Genomic DNA, 19,740 nt, shown 5'->3' on the forward strand with positions numbered 1-19,740 from the left:
CTGACTGTTTCCATGAAAGAAAACTGTAGAAACTCAGTTATCTTTAAGGCCGTTATTTTTTCATTGCAGTTGGTAGAAAGCCAGCAATAGCACAGGACGGAACTCTTCCAGGCTCTTGCGTCCCACAGTTAGAAGAGAGATTAAATCAAGTGTGGAGGCAAGACCTATTTGCCAAGCTGAAAAGAAGAATCCAAGAAGCCATGGGATACCCGAGTCCAGCAGGCAGGGCACAACTATGATTACAGGGCCACTAAGGAGCCCAAACTGCCAGGCAGACTCCATGATGGGAAGCAGGCAAGTTTGGGCAAGTTCAGAGAGGCAGTTGGGAAAAGGACACGGGGAACAGGCGAAAGGAAGCAAGACTAACAGATCAGCAATCAACGGCTGTACAGAATGGCCAGCAGCAACAGGTGTCCTTCACTCATATACTGTGTGGGCAGGGCAACCGTGAGTCAGACTTAGACACTTACAGTTTGTAGTTTCCCGGGTGGCAGATGGCTTGTCTGGGTGTAGCCTGGAAGCAGCTGATGAAGACATTCAGAGTTACTGTGGGAGAAACATGGACACGCAGCATAAGCTTTTTTTCCAAGCTAAGAAACAATGTCTTTTTTTTTTTTTTTTTTTTTTTGGTAGAATTATTTGTTTAAAATCAAAATTAATTAAAAAAAAAAAAAAACAAACCAAACCACAAACCTAAACATTTTGGATGTGAATCATTTTCAAATACTTTGGATTGGTACATGTCTCATACAACAGCTGTGGCCATAATTCTTATCTTTTTTATGAGTACATGAAGGTGATTGTGTTGATACTAGCTTAAGAGTCAAAATACCTGCCGCCTTTGCAACTCAGACTTCGCAAACTTTTGCAACTCTTCTTTGCAACTCAAACTTTGTATGGTTACCTACTTTCTTTTCACTTCCATTTCTTCACCAGCTGTGGGAAGAAAAGGAATTTCTGAAGCCAAAAACCTCTGAGATTTACGCATGGCACATTTTTTCCTGTACCAGGTTGGGAGGACACAGTGGGGCAGCACACTTACCACAGAAACACTGATTCTTCACACATTTTGGGAGATCTACCTCTACCCTGCTTATTACACAAATGGCCTTGTTCTTCAGTCCCTACATTCCCAGTGCTTCCCTGTGTTGTAAAGATACTTTTATATTTAAACGTCTTCAGATTAGACTCCAAGTATTGTAATCCAAATTTATCACAAACATCCCTAAACTTTTCAGCTTCAGGGCCTGGAATCTCTCAAAATTAGGCCAAATTACTTTACATATTAAGATCCTCATTCCTGCCGAGTCATGCTTGTTTTGACCTTCGGTTATTTGTCTTGAGCTCTTTATCCGGTAAGTTTATTTAAAAAAATACACCTGAACACCTAAGCCGTATAGCTACGGTGAAGGGCGGACATTGCTGAGAACTCCTGATAGCGATACACCGCCGGCAAACTTACTTATCGGGTCACATCTTTGCACCAACCTTACGACGTTCTGGTCTCGAACCAAAGTTTTCTACATTAAAGCGCTTTTTGAGAAAGAGTTTTGAAAGGAGCGCTTGCGAAGGCGGCACTCGCGGGGCGTCCCGCAGCCGAGGCGGGCTGAGGAGGGCCGAGGCGGCGCGACCCGGGTAGTTCCCTCCTACAGCGGCGAGGAGACATGTGACAGAGCGACTTCTGTCCTGAAGCCTCCGAAGGGGAAGGGGGAGAGAAGGCTTCCCTCCGATCCTCCGGCTCCCGTTGAAGCCACGGCCTCAAGGGGGAGGCGCCGTCCCTGCCCCCGCCACTCCCGCAGGTGCAGCTGCGGGAGCGAGCGAGCGGCGCCGGGCAGTGACCGCCGCGGCTGCTTCCTCCCGAAAGAAACAGCCTGCACCGCTGGGAAGGCGTCTCCTCACAGAGGTACGGACACGGCGCGCACCCCCTCGCCCCGCCCCGTCAGGGCGACCGTTAACGGCCCCCCGCGACGCTGGCCCCCCGCGCCGGGGCTGGGCGGGCGGAGAAGCCCCCCCCTCACCCCGGCGGACAGGCGGGCAGGGAGGCGGGCGGTTGTCCCTGCGGCTGGCGTGTCGCCCGGCTCGACGCTGCACCCTGTGTCCGCCGCCCCCCACCTCAGCGCCCTCCTTCCGCCTGCTCCCGGCCCCACCTGCTGCAGAGCCGCCCCGGGTCGCGATGCTGCCGCCCAGGAAGCAGCGGGCCTCCCCGGTGGGGCCGGGGGCGCGGCAGGCGGGCTTCTCCCCCCGGGGGCCGTGGCGGCCATAAAGGACCGGGGAAGGGGCGGCGCGGCGCTGCGGTACTGGGGTGGCCGGCCGGCCGGTGGGGGAATGCGGCAGAGGGGAGCGGCGGCATCTGGCGGGAGCAGCTCCTCCCTCCCGCCGCCGCCTCCTTCTCCTCCGCCGGCAGCGGCTTCTGACAGAGTCTTTCCAGCCGGCGGGAGCGCCGGTGGCGCGGCCCAGCCCTGCCCCAGCATGGCTTTCACCGGGGCACTAGGTAAGTCCCGAGGCAGGCGGCAGCGCCGTGCCGGTCCGGCCCGGGGTGGTGGTGGTGACCTTGGTCGCCGCCCTGGCAGGGACGGACCCGAGGCGTCTGTGAGTGGGGCTCCTGCGCCCCATGGCCCGGTCCGGCCCCACCTGCTCGCGGCGGCGGGATGCGGCTCTCCGCGCTGCCGGCTGGCTGTCCGTGGGGGTTTGGAGGCGGCGGCGGTTGTCGTTCTTGTTTTCATGGCGTGTGCTCATTACATATTCAAGCCCATTACATTCCTGATCAATAATTGCTTTTTGAATAGTCATTCCATCATTTTTTTTTTTTTTTAATGCAGCATGCCTCATTAGCTTTCTTCTACAAAGGTGCAGAACCGAAGAGCAACTAAGCAGTCTTTCTGTGGGAGAGGTTTAGGAAAAGAGCATTTGCTGGTTGCTGGATGGCATTCATACACCCTTCTTATCCCATTAGGATGTCTAGTTGTTGCACTCCCAGTTGCTCACCTTGGGTAAAGGACAGCACTTGTATAGAAGGATACTGGATACAAGATCCTCATCCCTTTTCCAGTTCAGGATGGCACAGTTTGCATGAGTATTGCATGAAGTGCCTCATGACTATTTTAGGTTTATTAAGCTCATTTCAGTGACATAAGCTAGCAGTGATGTGGGTAAACCTACCTTTCAAAGTGTTTTGTGCCCTAGTCTCTCATTTGCTTGAGTGGGGAACATGAGATCAGGTTCTGTAAGAAAGGAAAAAAACCCACCGTTGGTCTCGGTGAAAGATTGTACTTGGATCAGTATATTTTGACTTCACTATCTTATTGTAAAGATTTAAAATATGGTATGATTGCTCATGCAATGTATTTCCAACTGCATTTTGTTTCTGGTTATAGTTCTCTAAGAGAGTGTTAATTTATACTAGGAAAATGCTCAGCCAGTGATAAACATAAAACCAATTGATTTTCCCTGTCCTAGTCAGCTAGTACTGAAGATGTTTTGATGGCTGATTTAGAAGCAGGAGAAGCATTATAATTCCACTTTTTACTATCATTGCTAGCACTCTTATTGTGGTCAAGTAACTATACTGTTCTTGCCTGGCTGAAATGGCCAAAGAGGCCCTCGTTGCTGGGAACTGCCTGTATGGCAGTTACTGTTGCTGACAACTGTGTTCATTGAGGTCAGTGGAAAGATTCCCATGACTTCATTGAGGTTTGAAATTGAGAAACCGAATCTAAGTTTGGATGCTTATGAGACATCATACTGCATTGTCATTGAATCATTCAGCTAAATGTGTAGGTATTTTTATATTTTTTATGTAGCTATACTTGATTTTATGAAGACTTAATGCTAATTGCAAAACAAATACTCTCCAGGCAGAAAAACTGCAGAGTCAGATCCATAGCTCTTTAAAACCAGTTTCTGCTGGGGTGTGAAGTAGTTCTTACAAAATAAGAATGCAAAATAATGTAGATGATCATTACATGGCCATATTTATGGTCCATTTATGGTCCAATATATCTCTTGTCACCTTTTCATGCTGTATTTGCTTTTAGAATAAAAGCACAAGTGTTCTAAAGGCAACTCTGAAAACAGGTGGACATTAATTAGAATCTTTTAGGCTGAAAACAACAGGATCACATATCAAAAGGATCACATATCAACATCTGAAACTTGCAGCATGCCTGCAGAAATACTGTAATGGGGGCCCTGATGAGTTATGCCTGGAGCGATTAAAAACTGCCATGCTCACTTTCAGCATACATCGTTATTTAAATGAATACCATGTTATAAAATATGCGTTTTTGTAACCAAAAGATTCTGAAATGCCAGTTTTGGACCCAGACTTCACATTCTGAGAGTGCTTGGATCCATTTGTTGTGACATGTTCATTGCTATTTTTAACTTGTGTAATAAGAATTTAATCTTATTTGTTACAAGCTCCATCATACTGAAGGCATTCAAAAAGCTTTATAGTACATAATAAATAATGCTGGTCAGTAGCTTACAAGGCCTATGTTTTTTTTCCCCTCCAGAATGCTACCAGATACGTGTAAAGCCCATATCCTATCTGCTTCCCACATACATCTCAAAAGCAGGATACAAACTACTGAAAACAAATGGGGAAGAGGTGGGAGAAGTCACACCATATTTGCTCCTGTTGTGCAGCCATTTTACTTCACAGCAGTTCCATGACTTTCTTATTTGTGGAAAGGATGGAGTGAGGTAGAAATGTGCAAACTGCTCTTCTAACCTGTTTGTGGCTCTAAAATTGGTTCAAAGTCTCTGAGCAGGGCAGGCAACAGGTTGAATGTGATTTTCAAGTTCAGTGCAAGTACGTACAGCTAAGTACAAATTATATCACAAGTAATAGCCTGGCAATGCGAGTAAGTGGAATCTACTGGCAAATCTGTACTTACAGAATTTTCATGAGTATACCAAGAAGTTCCTGATTTCACAAATTGGCATGGCTGCACAAGTAAAGATTCTTAGTTGGATACCTGTGGTTATGTACTGCATACTGGTTTAAATTCTGTGTTGCTGTTCTACTTTATTCTGCTTTTGCTCTAAGCTCTTAATTTTGATAGGTGTACCATGAAAAAAAACCCAGTGTCGCACCTCTTTATTCTTCTTGTAGTTATAACTTTGTTAACTGTCTTCCTTATTAGCCGAGATGCCCAGACAATTTCCAAAGCTGAACATCTCTGAGGTTGATGAGCATGTACGACTTCTAGCAGAGAAAGTGTTTGCTAAAGTTCTCAGAGAAGAAGACAGCAAAGATGCGTTGTCACTATTCACCGTGCCTGAAGACTGCCCTATTGGGCAGAAGGAGGCCAAGGAAAGGGAACTGCAGAAGGAACTGGCAGAACAACAGTCTGCAGAAACAGCTAAAAGGTTTGTTCAGTAGTTTCTTTCTTAGTGGAAAACAGATTTTTAAAAGAGTTTGAGTTAATACTGAAATATCTGACAAATAACATCCTGCCTCTTACTACTTCAGGAGAAAGCTCAGCAGCAGGTACCATGGGCACCTGTGTGCTGTCCTCTGCTGTGCAGAAGGTGTGGGGATGAGTCCTAGGAAGGTGGGATTGGTGAGGTTGTCTCAGCTGCGTTTCCAGCAATAGCATAGATACTGCTTATGCAAGTTTAACAGACAGCATAGCTGGGTAGAAATGAACACAACCCAAAGTCTCAAGTCAGAAAAAGAAACCCTTTCTGCTCCCCCTTTATTCTAGTTTAATTTGGAAAACCAGAAAATTTTGTCACAGAGAAAATGACAGTGGTATGGTATTTCTTTTAGTCTCGGTAAAAATAGATGAAAGCGAAGACTTCACATTTAATATCAAGGGAGAAGGTGAAAAGTGGTATTGGCATAATGAGGTTATTTGTAGGTTTCCTTAACTCAGAGATAAAATCTAAGCACTATTAGTCATAAAAACACACATCGTGAATTTTCTCAGGAAAAAAAAAGTCCACCCATAAATCTAACAAAGCCAAACCTCCTGTGAAAGAGGTGGCCTCACCCTGGTGTCAGGCTGTTCCAGTATCTGAACTTCAGTGGACTGGCTGGACTATTCCCTAGAGTCACATGAGCTCAGCAGCAGTCTGACAGCAAATGGCTTGGACATGTACAGACTCTTCGAAAAGCAAGCAGACAAGGAAGCCTTTGAAAGTGATAGCTAAACACATGTACCGGGTTAGCTGCAGACAATCAGTTGGGCAATGCTCGGCATCATGTTTCTGGAACGGAAGGGAGAAGAGTTAATTCAGTTAAATTAAGGTATGACACATTGATGATACAGGCTGAGACTTCTGGTTTTGAATTGTACAAGTGGGTTTCTCAGTTGGCATGCTCATAGACATAAACAAGCACAGAAGGGAAAACTAGATGTTTTCATTCAAACAACTGTTTGGTATCTGTTTCCTCCTGAATTTGATAAGTTTCACTTCTAATTTGGGAAATTGTCGTACAGAAATATATTCTGTCAAACTGTACCTCTAGTTTTGTACCAGTTTAACTGTGGGAAGTGGGATATTGTAAGTATGTTGTTTACAAGTGGGAACAGAACAAGTATTCATCCCTGTCCTACGGGACTGAAGTGTACTTCAAGGACAGTTACATGAGTAAAACTTCTGTTGATTTCAGTTGTAGTTAATCCAGCACTGCCTTTCAGGAATTTCATACTGATTTGTAAGGTGGTTACAAGTACTTGAGAGGATGGAATTTAATCATAGGGTGTTAATTATACCAGCACTCCATGTTCTTAATCTTCAGAATTTCACATAATATGCAACTTCCAGAGTATTCCAGTATTCCTTTTTCTTTGTTAGTGGTTTTTACTACAATTTTAAGGTTTTGACATCTAGTTTATAAAACAAGGAACTATTTCCACAGTGTGAAAGAAAGTGATATCGCAGGTAGTTTTATAACATAATTACTTATTATATAAGTATTTAAAATACGTTTAAATAAATGTAAACTGAGTAAGGAAAATAAACTAAATTTTTGGAGATACTCCAAAACTTCATTTGAGGTATTACTTCACTGAGAAATACAACATGCTTTTTTAGCTGATTTATCGGAGGTACACATCTGTCACAGTTTCATCAAAATTTCATATGTAGTCATTCAGTTAAACTTGTAAGAAAAAAGATGAGCATGTAGTTATTCCTTAGGCAGTGTTTGGTGAGACTTGAGCAAAAGGCTGATATTAGTTATCAGAGTAATATAATGTAGCAGGCTTTGATACACAAGTCCATTCTGTCCCTCAGGGCACTAAATGGCTGAATTTGTAAGAAGTGAAACAAAACAAACGTAGGGCATCTTACAGGGCTCGTTAATAAATTCTGGCATATTGTATTCATATGGAGCGTAAGTGCAATTGTGTGTATCAATGTCATGCAAAATGTCAATAGAAGAAAGCTACAAGCACAAATATTTTGTGGCTGACATTTGTTCCTGTGGTATGAGAGACAGCATTTGTAAAATTTCGTAGTGGGTGATTTCTTTGCTGTAATCAGTTTTCCAGTGTATTCAGTGTTTTATACCATGTCTTATTTTATGCTTTATCCCATGAATTTGTAGGAAGAAAAGTTTCAAGATGATTCGATCCCAGTCTTTGTCATTACAAATTCCATCTCAGGAATGGAAAGCACCATTGGCCAATCCTGTTCTGTCTCCTGCAACGCCAGTTGTTCCAAGTGCTTTTATGCCAGTCCAAGTGCCATACGATGTGCCAGAGTTTCAGAGAGTTTCGATTAGCGGGGACTACTGTGCAGGGGTAAGAAACCTTTTTTTTTTCCCTTTCTGTGTTGGGGGGAGAGGGGGGAATGCCAAACCACGGGCAGCTAATGTACATGAAGTGTGACATGACAGTGTATTATGGCTCTCTGCAACAAACTGTAAATTGCTTTGTGAACACATCAATTTGTAAAACAGTTAAAGTTGAGGTCAGGTCGTTTTATACTTTTTATCTATTGGATTTAGTTTTTTATGATAAAAGCATAATCAGGCATTCAATAAATGGGTAATATACTGTAGGACGAAAAAAACCTGTATATTTTGCACATTGTATTTGGACTCTGCTTCTGTCACTGGCTTCCTGAGATCTTGGGCAAGATCCATGCTGTCCAGCCACATACTCTTACCTTTCTGGAAATGCAGTCTCCTTGTTACTGGTGTGGATTCAGTTTGTTGCTAAAACTGCTGTTCTGTTTTTGTCAGTATTTATCCTGGCTTTCCTTTCAGGTTACAGTTGATGATTATGAACAAGCTGCCAAGAGCCTGGTGAAGGCTCTTCTCATTCGAGAAAAGTATTCACGTCTTGCCTACCATCGCTTCCCAAGAACAACATCTCAGTATTTGTGTAGTATGCAAGATGAAAAATGGAAAGTTGAAGATGAAGTGTATCCAGGTGAATATCCTTGTTCTCTTTAAAATGTAGAATTAAACCCATGCACTGCTGTAGTAAAGGTAAGTTGGATTTTTGTGGTGATCTCTTCTGAGTGTCTTTGCCTCTGTAATTTATTCTGTTAGTAAGTGGTGGAGAATTACTGATGGACCTGAGTTATAAATCCTGTGTCTAATCTGAAACTTTGAAGCTGTCAAAAGCTAAAACCCCCCATACTAGATGCTCACTGATATTTTTGTTTTGTCTGTTTTTTGGTAAGGAGTATACTTGTGTAGCTCCAGGAAAAAGCTATATGGATATGGTTTAAAGTGAAGAGTAATTTCTCCTGATCTTGGCATACTGAAATTAAAGGGATTATGAGCTCATCTACATTGCAAACTGAAGCACGATACAGACATGCTAGTTAGCAAGCCCTGAGTCAGTAATTTCACAGGCATGATACACTTACCAGGTCAAGGCTGAAAGCAGTATAGTCATATTTGTTGGGCATTCTGCCCAGTTTAATAAACTCTCATCTCTCAACAAGACTTATTAGGTTGACCATATTCACCACTATAAATGTTACAAGTGATATTTGTTGCTTAGGTGGGTTGTGTCTTGAAAGCTTTGCTTGTACATTAAACAGCTGGCACTGCTAGTTTTGGATTCGTGTGTGAGGAGTAACCTTTGGTCTGTACAGATTTGCCGCTGTAGATGTGTCCATATTGTTTGCAATGTATTCTAAGCCATAAAGTGGCATTTTAAATCAAGTACCCTCTAGCTCAGTAGGATAAAGAGGGTGAATTAACATGTTTTTTCAAGCATTTGTTATGCAGAAAGAATGTAAAGAATATTCAAAACAGGAAAGATATTTTGGAACAGCTGGCAGGGATGTATTTTCAAGCTATTATTAAGTTAATTTATTTACAGTTATAATTTTTAAACTTACTCTCTCATTACATGATGTCTTAACTGGCACAAGTTTGAGATGGATAGTTACAAACTGATACCATTCTTATCTCTAATATTTATAACATACATTCAGGTGCTCTAAGTGAATAAAAGGACCAGATAATTACTTTTCTGTCTTGGCTTAACTGAACAGGTAAAAGAAGTAGTCTGATAAGTCTGAGCCCAACAGTGCAGTTCAGTTGACATAAATGTGGTTGAGGCACATCCTTTATGCTGGTTGCAGTGGTAAGATACTGGAGAAGCAGCATTGAACATTCACTAACATGAGCAACAGTGTTAAAAGTGTTCACATAAGCTGAATCTCCCAGAAGTGTGTGCGTTTACCTGATTCTCAGAAACGCCCCCCCAAAATTGTTATTTTTGTAAAGGGATTACAAAACTGCACTGAACAAATCCCAACTGTGCTTCTGGTACTTTGTGATTTTGGTCGTGATTGGAAGGCCAAGGGGAAAATTGTAGTTGTGTTTTACTATCTCTGGCTTCTACACTTCTTGGTTCTATTAAAAAAAAAAAAAAATTAAATGTAAAAATAGTCTTATTTAAAAAAAGCAAACAAAGACAGACCCTAAACACAAACAAAGAAAACCCACAAAAAACCCCAATAAAAACACAGCAAAACCAACCAACCAACCCCAAATAAACCCTACAAACCAACCACTGCCTTGGTCAGAGCGAAAAGCACCGAGTCTTAAGTTATTTCCTCCTCATTGCATTGTGGGAATGGCAGAGGTAAAGTAAGGCACAGCCTGTTCTTTTCTGACAGATGTTTCAAGATGAGAACAACTGCATTACTATGTGCTTAAATACAAACTAACAAAATTACTACAGTGAGTCACAAGGTGGAAAAAAAAATGGTGGGTATTAAGTCAACAAATGTTTTATTGTTCAAAAATCTCAACTGTACTTTCAACAATCCTAATTTAAGTACTTCTGAAAACTTATTTTGAAACTTGTGCCATCATACGTTAATAAAAAATAGTATTAAATATATTTATACATTGGTTCAGAGAACTCTAATGTATAATATTTGAAATAAGATAGGCACTTAGCTTACAGAGGGACTGCAATTAAGGCCTGTCAGAATAAAGCTGTGTTGTAACAACAGGTCTTTTACAGTAACTGAAAATGTGATTTTTAAAAGGAGAATTAAGATCTGCTAGAAATGAAGCATTATAGAAGCGGAAAGTCCTTTTTGTAATTACTTTGCCTTTTATGCAAGCTATTTTCTCTTAATGTAATGTAAATTTATTTCCAGATTTCCATTCACCCCCAGAAGAAAACGAAGATCCTTACAATCTTGATGATGCTCCAGACAATTTGGATTATGTTATCAAGATAAAAGGTGGCATTCCCTTTGTTTATGATAACAAAGAAATGATGGAACTCAATGAGCCTCGGAGTCTGCCATATCCTGACCTTGAGACATACACTCTTGACCTGAGCCACGTTCTTGCTCTAATTGCAGATGGTCCAACGTATGTTTCTTTCTTTCTTCTCTGCCCCTTCAGGCTGCTGGTTACCTTTAGTTTTAATACTTCTCGCTTTTACAATATCTAATTCCTCAGTACGCTCATTCTACAGTACTGTTTTGTTTTCCTCTTAAGCATTACTTAAAAGTAAAAAAAGCAAAATACAGACATATTTAATTTCTTTAATTTATCTACATCAACTGTGGCAAAATGAGAAGCAGTTAACAGAGAAGCAAGAAATTGGCCAAATGTTCCCATTCAAGTCAGATCTGATCCAAACTTCTTGAGGCATGGAAACTGAAACTTGAACCTTGCCTCTTTTGTTTTGGCCTGTACTGAATTTGAGGTTTTTGAACAGTTGTCTGGAATTTCTTCATGTCTGTTCTACTCCCGCTGCATGAAGAGAAACCTTGCATTTGTAGAGCATACAGAACAGCTCAGAAACCTAAATATTCAGTCTGATTTGTTCCAGATGTGAATTAACTGCTCATGTGTTGCAAAACTGATCCACGCACGCACAATCAAAATAGGTCTGAAACTTCCCAGAACCATCAAACTCCTGGGAAATCTCTAAAAACTAGAAACTTAACAACTCTAGAATAGTCACTGACACACTCGTGACAAAGCAATGTCCTTGCCCAGTACATAATGAAAACATGTACATCCAGGTTTTTCAGTTTACTTCCCAGCTGAGGACTGGAACCATCAAGGTTTCTCATGGCCTCAACACTGGGAAAGGAAAAGAATCCACCCTAGGATGGAACAAAGCAGGAACTTGACTGTGCTTCCGAACTATTTGCCCTGCCTGCCAGCGCTACAATTTCTAGTCCTGCCTTAGGGAGATCATCACTTACAGTGTGACAAGTTAGTCACACCTGATGCGTTCTTTCCCTTTGACTCTGTGTCTGACACCTGCAGCATGATCTGTCTGCCTTGTGCATTGATAGTGACAAAGCAGATGGGCTGAACAGAACTGCCCCATTCCCCAAGTGCTTTTTCAAGAGCAAAAGCCTGTATTTCTGCCAGCATTATCAGCACTGCTGCTCCAAATCAAAGCTAGTTTGATTGTGCTTTGTTTACAGTATGCAATGGGGAAACGCATTTCTAGTTTCAGTGTGTTATATTCCAAGAGTCACATACTGAGAAGATAAAGGACGAGGAAAAAGTTGAAACACAAGTCATACTGAAGACCCTTCTTTTTGCAGCTTTTGTTAACAGCCTTTATCAGGAAGCTGTAAGTAGGAAGGGCCTTGGAGGACATGTTAGAACACCCAGCACCTTTGTGAATGTAGGAGCAATTATCTACTTTCACTTCTTCAGATTAAGCTTTTGCAGGCTGATTCACACTCCCCGATAAATAAACACAAACCAAAAGGAAAAAGTCTTTCCAGTAATTCTGTTGCATAAGCTCTTTATATGGTATGGTTTCCCTGTTTGCAGCAAGTGCTTTCCTGCCATTTATGTCTATCACACATGGGGCTGCTTGGAGATCAAGAACCCATTACTCTTTAAGCTTTACTGTTCTTTAAGTGGTGAAAATCTCACCCCTACTCCTCAGTTTTTCAGTGTCTTGAATAACAGTATAACCCAACAAAGACTTCCTACAGCGGGCAAATGTGTTTTGATCAATATCACGTACAATGAGACTGTGTTTGAATTGGACTTTCAAGTCTGTGATGGGATTTATGTCCCACTGAGGAGAGACTGTCAACAATAAAGCAGAAAAAAGAAGGCTATTACATGACTAGTGCTACAAAAATATTGTAGATTCACTAAGAATTGACAGATGGTGAAGGTAAAAAACATGTCATTGGTTAAAAATAGAAAGAGAAACATAACAGAAGATGAAAGTGAAGACGAAGTAGGCAAGCAGGGACAAAACCATGATTTTTCAAAGAAAGGCAAAAGAAAATATTTTGCAAAACAAGTATTTCTACACAATATATGTGTTTTAAGGCATAAAAAAATGTAAGTGTATTGGATCATAGCTTGGCTTCTTATATTCACATTGAAAAGCAAACAAACTGGGGAGTTGTGGGTTTTTTGGTTTTGGTTGGTTTTTTTTTTTTTTTTTTTTTAAATCATATCCATAGTCTGGATTCCTGGTGGTTTGTTATGTATGAGGCGATCTGCTCTATTGGAGGTATAGTTTCAGAGTAGTAGCAATTGGTATCACATTTGATTACAGGCCTTATGGTTTCTCTGATCATCACTGCTGAAAGAACTGCATTTTATGTGATAAATACTTGGACTACTTAAAGGACGTAACACAGTTCTGTAAAGCTTGTTTGAGGTTTGGTCTGAAATCATATTAGCTATTGATTGCTAACCAGTAGGATAAGAAGAATGGATTTGTCTTGGTCTCCATATTAAAAAAAAAAAAAAAGTAATTTTTTTTACTGTCAAAACTTTCAAGTTCTTTCTGAACTTAAAATTGTAATAGTTTAAATTTGATTTTTGTGTTTTCTTTTACAGGAAAACATATTGTCATCGGAGGCTTAACTTCTTAGAATCTAAATTTAGTTTACATGAGATGTTAAATGAAATGTCGGAATTTAAAGAATTAAAGAGTAATCCCCATCGAGACTTTTATAATGTGAGAAAGGTAAGTGTGAAAAGGGTTAAAGGCATGACGTTGTTAGTAGGAGTTCCAGCAATTTTGCTTTTCTTGTGTGAGGTGTAGATGATATACATGAAGTGATGTGTGAATAGCGCTCAATTGAACTACGTTATTTTAAGAGTATTAAAATTGTTCTACATGGGAACATGCCAGGAAAATGAACTTGAATGCAAGTGGGTTAAATGGATTACACTAAATGCATCTGTTTTACTTATCCAGAATCAAAGGAGCTTAATTGTATGTAGATTGCTTAAAAGGAGTGAAAAAGAGTTAATCAAATGAAGCTCACTTGGATTATGAATAAAAATATCCACATGGAGGTTCTATTTATTTTAATTAATTCACTTGAAGTCAGTCAAGTGCCTTTTCCTGCTTTCATGTAGGTAAGTCATACTAGACTGTATTAGAACAGCTGTGTAGGTTTTGGATGAAAATTTAACTTCATATTGAAAATAAGCATTTAAATACATGTCAAAATTAAAAAGACCTCCCACAGAAACTGAACTGAGGGTTCATGCTGCCATCAGTATCTGGTAAAAAATGTCTATGAAACCTGAAATAAGTTATTTGAGTTATATTCTTAGCTGTCTCTCAGATACCACTGGGGTGTAATTAGGAGACAGGTAGGGGAATGAGGGAGCTGATTTAATTTCCTGATGTATTCACAGCCGGGGGAGCTACCTTCTCTTCAAAGCATGGAGGCACCAGTGTTAGCCTGCTTCTGTTTGCTTCCCTTTCTTGAACTTAAGAGGAAGTTAGTGGAGAGAGAAGGCTTGTTTGATAGGTGAGATTTCTTCACAAAGCAGTAATTGTTGCTGGTGTTTTTAACCACTTCAGGCCCATTTTGCGTTGTTTCTATATGCAACTGGAAGATGTAGTCCTTATGTTGTAACTTCAGGGTTTAGATCAATACTTTAATCCTTCTGTTTATGTTTTGATTAGTACTAGTACACTAAGAAGTCATTTTTGCTTTTTCCAATAGTGTCCAGTGTGCTGGCTACTGAATGTTTGCCACTGTTGTGGTAATAACGGTCAAATACAAAATCTGCTGAACACAAGTGTTTGATGGATGTACTCCTGTCTATCACAAGGCTAGAGGCAGATGGGTTGGTGGGTAAATTCTAATGAATTTCACACTTTTATCTGTTAAGTCTATGAACAAGAGGATCTATAAGCTAATTCACTTAAAGCAGGACTTAAGTGGCAGAGGCTTGACTCCTAACTTGACAGTTTGCTTGCGTAACCCTGGAGAAGATACTTACTCCATGCCACATTCAGGTAAAACATTTCACTAGCTGACAGAGACATTAATAATAAAACACATGGTGACTGAGAGGTGTGAAGGACAGAGTTGTGGATCAGGTAACTGCCTTAGACAATTAATTTAATTACTGAGAAGCTGTAATTAACAGGATTGTACTTGCTAAGTTCAGCTTTTGATTTAAAAGCAAATGTTCGATGTCTCTGAACATATCTTTATTATTTTCTAATTATTTACTATTAAATAAGCCAGTCTACAAATGGATTAATGTTGTTCAAAACCACAAAATTTCCATCACTTCCATTCTAGCAATACCCAAATTCAGGAGTGCAGCAATAAGCTTGCTCTTCTCTGCCAGAGATCATTCCTACTGCCAGTTATTGCTTGCTGCACAGAGTTAGTCTTGCTTAAAATAGTATTCTTCTGAAGCAAGCTTACAAGTAGTATTTTTATGAAGCACTCTGAAAAGTAAACTGCATTGTAGATAAAGTTCCTGCAAGTCCCCAGTTAATCTTGTTTTCCCTATGCCTTGCTAACTCATTTAATGTTTGGGTCTGTAACTTCCCCGAGGTGCTTCCTTCCTAATAACAGTATTAGCAGTGAAACTTATAATATGAAACAGATACTTCTAGGGCTTACATTTTCAGGTTGTCTCTCTGTTAGTCAATCATTAAACAATGTATACTACTCATAAGGAAAGCAAGAAATAAGATTCACCTCCCAAAAGAGTTGTTAGTGAAGTTGTCTATTACATCCCTCAGACACTAGTGTGGGAAACCTGGTACAATCCATTTGCTTACATAAAAGAGCCAACATAACTGATGGAAAATGCCCAAATTAAAACAGTTATGAATGTAGTGTCAGCATCAATCAGTGAGCATGTATTGGTGTATTTAGAAAGGTACAGGAAGCTGGCCAGCATCATTTGCTGGTGTTACAAAGGTTATTGTGTTTTGGGTTTTTTTTTCCCCCCTTCTCCCCTATTTTTCGAGGTTTTGTAGGAGTTCTTCAGTGAGTTAATCCATTCAATAAATCCCAAGATAAGGCTCCTACTAAATAAGGGAAATGCATGTGTATATCTTTCATAGTGTACTTAACCAGAATGCAACCAAAGATATGTTTTGCACTGATCAAGCTGGAACTGGAAAATTGCTTTTTAATAACCTGACAAATACCTCTATAGACAGACAAAAATCCATAGGTGGTAAAGACTGGCTAGCTCCACTTGGCTCCCCAAAGGAGGTGGACAATTGTCTGTGTAGGAGAATGCTAACTTTAGAGAAGACTCTTGAGTTTACCATCAGCAGGGCTTTCCCACCTTATCTGGCTGATGAACTGAAAACCGCAGTAAAAATAGATTCTCCACATAACTCCTGGGTTGCCTGCGTTAAGGATGAAATTAACAAGAGTGTAGCTCTGTGGCACACAAACTCAGAACTGAGTTTTAGTTTGTGTACTAGGGTGTCTTGCTGTCCAAAGCAAGTGCGTGAGGCTTTTTGAGCGGGGCTTCCAGTAGACCACTGTGCCCAACAGCCTCTGATAATTCAGAGCTGATAATTCAGTTTCTAAGCCGAAATACACCTTCAAAGTAAAGGACCAAGAGCTGTTCTTGTTATTAGGAACTTTGGTTTGTCTCAGTTGTTATTTCTAGGGGGAGGTTGTTGCTTTTTTTGTTTTTTAAAAAAAGGTGAAGCCAAGCTACTTGTTTACCTAACACGTACTTGCTGCCTTGATAACATATATCTATGTACTGTGTTTGATACAGTTTTATAAAGAAGAAGAAAATTACAGCATAAGCCTCCTTCCATATTCTTTCTCTCTTTAGCCACTATTTCAGTCTGTCAGCAAACCAAACCTGATTATTTGTCATAGCAGTGACTTTTACATGTCATATTCTTCTGCATACAGCTTCACTAGCTTAGATGCCCGGCCTTGTGTGGCTCAGGCCGGGGAGCCATCGATGGAAGAATGCAGTTTCTAGAGTGGCTTACACAGCCCTGCTGAATTGCGTGTTGCAGTAGCTGATGGCTGCTGTGACGTACCATTTGGTCTAGGTCATCGCAACTGATTATTTTTTTCTTTTAAGGTATTGGTTAGACAAAAAGGAAATAAATTCTAGCTTTTGTTTGTAACCACAGGGATGAAATACCACTTGTTACTTCTGAGAAAGGATGTTTGAGTGAGTTTATATACTTGTAAATTTTATAGATCTCACAAAATATTGAACGACATTAATAGATGTCTGGTTTTTAAACATACAATTAAAAGCCTTATGAGTGAACAGTGAATTTATACTTAAGTTCCCTGAACTTTGATTCCAAGGTTGCCCTTTTTTTTTTTTTTTCTTTTCTTCTGCCCCCTCCAATATCTATTTACGGACAGTGAATGTGAAGACTTATAGGATAGCACGGGATTCAAAGGACAGGAGTGCCTCTGTGCACCTCTGTTAGTAGTACAGGTAATGGTGCCTTACCACTGTTAACTGGCAGTAAAGCTGTACTTTGTGCTTTCAAAGCACTGTGCATACTACTTCTCCCCTCCTGTCTTGCAGAGATGCTGAGGTAAATTCTTACGTCTACCCTCAGTCTTGCAAAGTAAGCACGAAATAATGATCAGGGAAAGCCATCAATCATCATAATGCAAAAATTCTGTAGAGACCACTAAGAAAGCTTTTCCTCTATCATTTCTTTTAGTAATTAAAAGAAAAAGAAATCAGTTTTACTTCACAGCAGTGTATTTCTCTATTTGTGTGAATACAAACATTATAGGGTTTGATTCTGTGCATTTGCAATGCATACAGCTGCACCAGAAGCTGGAGATGCAGGGATTTGCATCTCCTGTCTCTCCTGGTTTCAGGGTTGCTCTGGATGCCATAAGTATGAATTAGACAAGCTCCTGAGGGGCGCTGCCTGGCTTTAGGGACTATTTCAGCTGCCAGGAGCTTTACTGTGCTACCCTCTGCTAGGGCAGAGTATTTTGTGTCTCCTGCCTCTTATGCCTTTTACAGAGCTGCGAGGAAAGAAACAAGCTCATTTTATTAAGCTGTTGCATTCTATCCGAAAAGCTAACGCGGTATGAATATATTGGTGAGCAGGGAATCCAGCAGTAGGACATGGAGTGGCTTCCCTTCAATCCAGCATTGAAGTAAAGGCTGCAGTGTCAAGTTCCTGAAGCCCAGAGCTATTGGGGTAGAAGTGTTTCTCTGTTAAAGTTCATGTGTTTGAAAATCAGGTAGCTTGCAAGTGTGGATACTACTTAACTATACACTGGATTATGCACTGGGTAAGTTTGGTATCATTAAAAGGGCTGCCCTTGGCATTTGTTTTTGCTGTATTTATCACTTTGAATGTAGAGCATATATGCCTACTTCAGTGCAAAACTATTTCTGACATGCACAGAGAAGCCCTGAGGTAGATGTTTTGTGGAGATCTGAAAGACCGTGGAAGAAAAGAGAAGCAATGCAGGAAGATGAGGGAGGCAGAGTAGCTTAGAGAAGCTGGTGCTGGCGAGACATGTTTTGGAGGGCAGTGAGAGCTCCTGCAAGCTGGAAGTTGTACACACATGTAACTATCTTGACTGAGAAGTATGAGCATTTCATCCACAAAGCCTGAGGACAGAATGGCATGGGTGATCAGGTCAGTAAGGAAGGGGCTAGCCTGAACTGAGAGGGTGCCAAGGAAGACAGCCTGGCTTCATTACATGGAGAATCACTGAGTGATCATCTTTTATTTGCAAGAAAACTGATGTCCACCATTGCTTGAATGAGGTGATGGAATTAAAAGAATTAAGGAAAGCTTTGTGTTAACAATTGTTAACTCATTTGTCAAAAAGGTGAGTTCACTGAGGGCATATTAAGTGGTCCAAGATAGGCTTCTGTCAGTCATGGTGGGGTTTTTTGTTTTTTTTTATTGACGATTAAGGTGACCTTGAATAAAAGGTTTCCTCCTGTGGCAGGGGACAATAACAGCTGCAACAGGAAATTTGGGTAAGGGCATGCAGCTGAGGTTTTTTTCTACTAAGGGGAAATTGGGCTGAAGTGGCACTGTATCAAATTTGGAAATGCAAGCAGAATGTTTGCAAATAGAACAAACAGACCTTATGGTAGAGGCTTGTTACTCATGGCCCAGAAAAGCCTCAGCTTACTTCATGTATTGTATGAAGAGCAAAATAGCAACAGCTTAAACTGGGACTGGTTTTATCTTTTGGGAGGGAGAGAGGAGGCAAAGAGGGCATTTGTCACTTACATGAACTCAATTGGTTCAAATTCTTTTAGTAGATGCCCTTCATAATAAATAACAATGAAATTAGAAACAATTTCTTAGCAAGACAGCACTTCAAATAAAGATAATAATTTTAAAATCCATAACCAAATCAGACCATATAAGCTATGTCTAAGGATTCTGTGTTTAGGTGCTTCATTTAGATAGCATTGCACCCTGAATTGTGAAAATGCACAAAAGCATACACACTGATTAACTCTGTGCTAGGGTAGGTCAAAGCTGAAGTCATTAAAACTTCCAAAAAGTTGCATTCCTTCTAAAAACAATGAAGAAAAAGCTGTGTGATACTCTTAAGACTTATTGTTACTGAAGTTGCTGCTTACCTAAAGGTCAGAATATACTGGGTAGTTAATAAAGGTAGCCAAAGTACTGCATATTCTCTGGAGAGAGCATGAAAGAGACTCCAGGAAAATCTTTTTACTCTTGGGAAATCTATTTAGGGAGACGGAGGAGGGGAAAAAAAATAAAAAGGAAAATCTTGGTTCTTGGAGAGTAAGCCTGGCGTGGTTAGCTCAGCTATAGAGCTATGCGTGATATGCTTGTGGGGACAGGGGAAGATTTCACAGGAGCTTACTGAGTTGCTGAGGCACACTTGAGAATTATTTATCAGAGGGAAGCATGACTTCAAAAGAACTGCAGTTACTGCTGTGTCATGTGATCCTTGCATACAGGCAAACAAAAGAAACAGAAGGTCTCCTGGCTGTGCGTCCTTGCCCTCCTAACAGTGGTGAATTCATGTTGATGTAAACAGAGAGGAAATGTTTTGTTTTGT

The 19,740-nt window shown here is 40.6% G+C and overlaps 2 protein-coding genes across 12 annotated transcripts in view; one reads left to right on the forward strand and one right to left on the reverse strand.

Moving 5' to 3' along the window:
• SBF2 (SET binding factor 2) overlaps positions 1-3,194 on the reverse strand; it is a 305,339-nt gene extending 302,145 nt beyond the window's left edge. The window contains exons 1-2 of one of the 5 annotated variants that reach the window (XM_030483971.1): positions 3,160-3,194; positions 471-546 (exon numbers count right to left, since the gene is read on the reverse strand). The gene's annotated coding sequence lies outside the window, so the exon portion shown is untranslated. Of the gene's footprint in view, positions 1-470; positions 547-832; positions 1,297-1,462; positions 1,558-2,147; positions 2,253-3,159 lie in introns of those variants that run through there. The other 4 variants (XM_030483973.1, XM_030483974.1, XM_030483972.1 and 1 more) reach the window with 4 other exon arrangements.
• The window catches only part of AMPD3 (adenosine monophosphate deaminase 3), a 39,957-nt gene continuing 21,997 nt past the window's right edge, over positions 1,781-19,740 (forward strand). For 3 of the 7 annotated variants that reach the window (XM_030483976.1, XM_030483981.1, XM_030483982.1), the window contains exons 1-6: positions 2,256-2,491; positions 5,148-5,373; positions 7,562-7,757; positions 8,225-8,390; positions 10,594-10,813; positions 13,283-13,412. In XM_030483976.1, the coding sequence (XP_030339836.1) occupies positions 2,326-2,491; positions 5,148-5,373; positions 7,562-7,757; positions 8,225-8,390; positions 10,594-10,813; positions 13,283-13,412 (1,104 nt within the window). In that variant the 5' untranslated portion in view covers positions 2,256-2,325. Of the gene's footprint in view, positions 1,904-2,255; positions 2,492-3,420; positions 4,814-5,147; positions 5,374-5,476; positions 5,536-7,561; positions 7,758-8,224; positions 8,391-10,593; positions 10,814-13,282; positions 13,413-19,740 lie in introns of those variants that run through there. The other 4 variants (XM_030483978.1, XM_030483979.1, XM_030483980.1 and 1 more) reach the window with 4 other exon arrangements.

Source organism: Strigops habroptila, chromosome 4 (assembly GCF_004027225.2).
Source record: "Strigops habroptila isolate Jane chromosome 4, bStrHab1.2.pri, whole genome shotgun sequence".
Lineage (NCBI taxonomy): Eukaryota > Metazoa > Chordata > Aves > Psittaciformes > Psittacidae > Strigops > Strigops habroptila.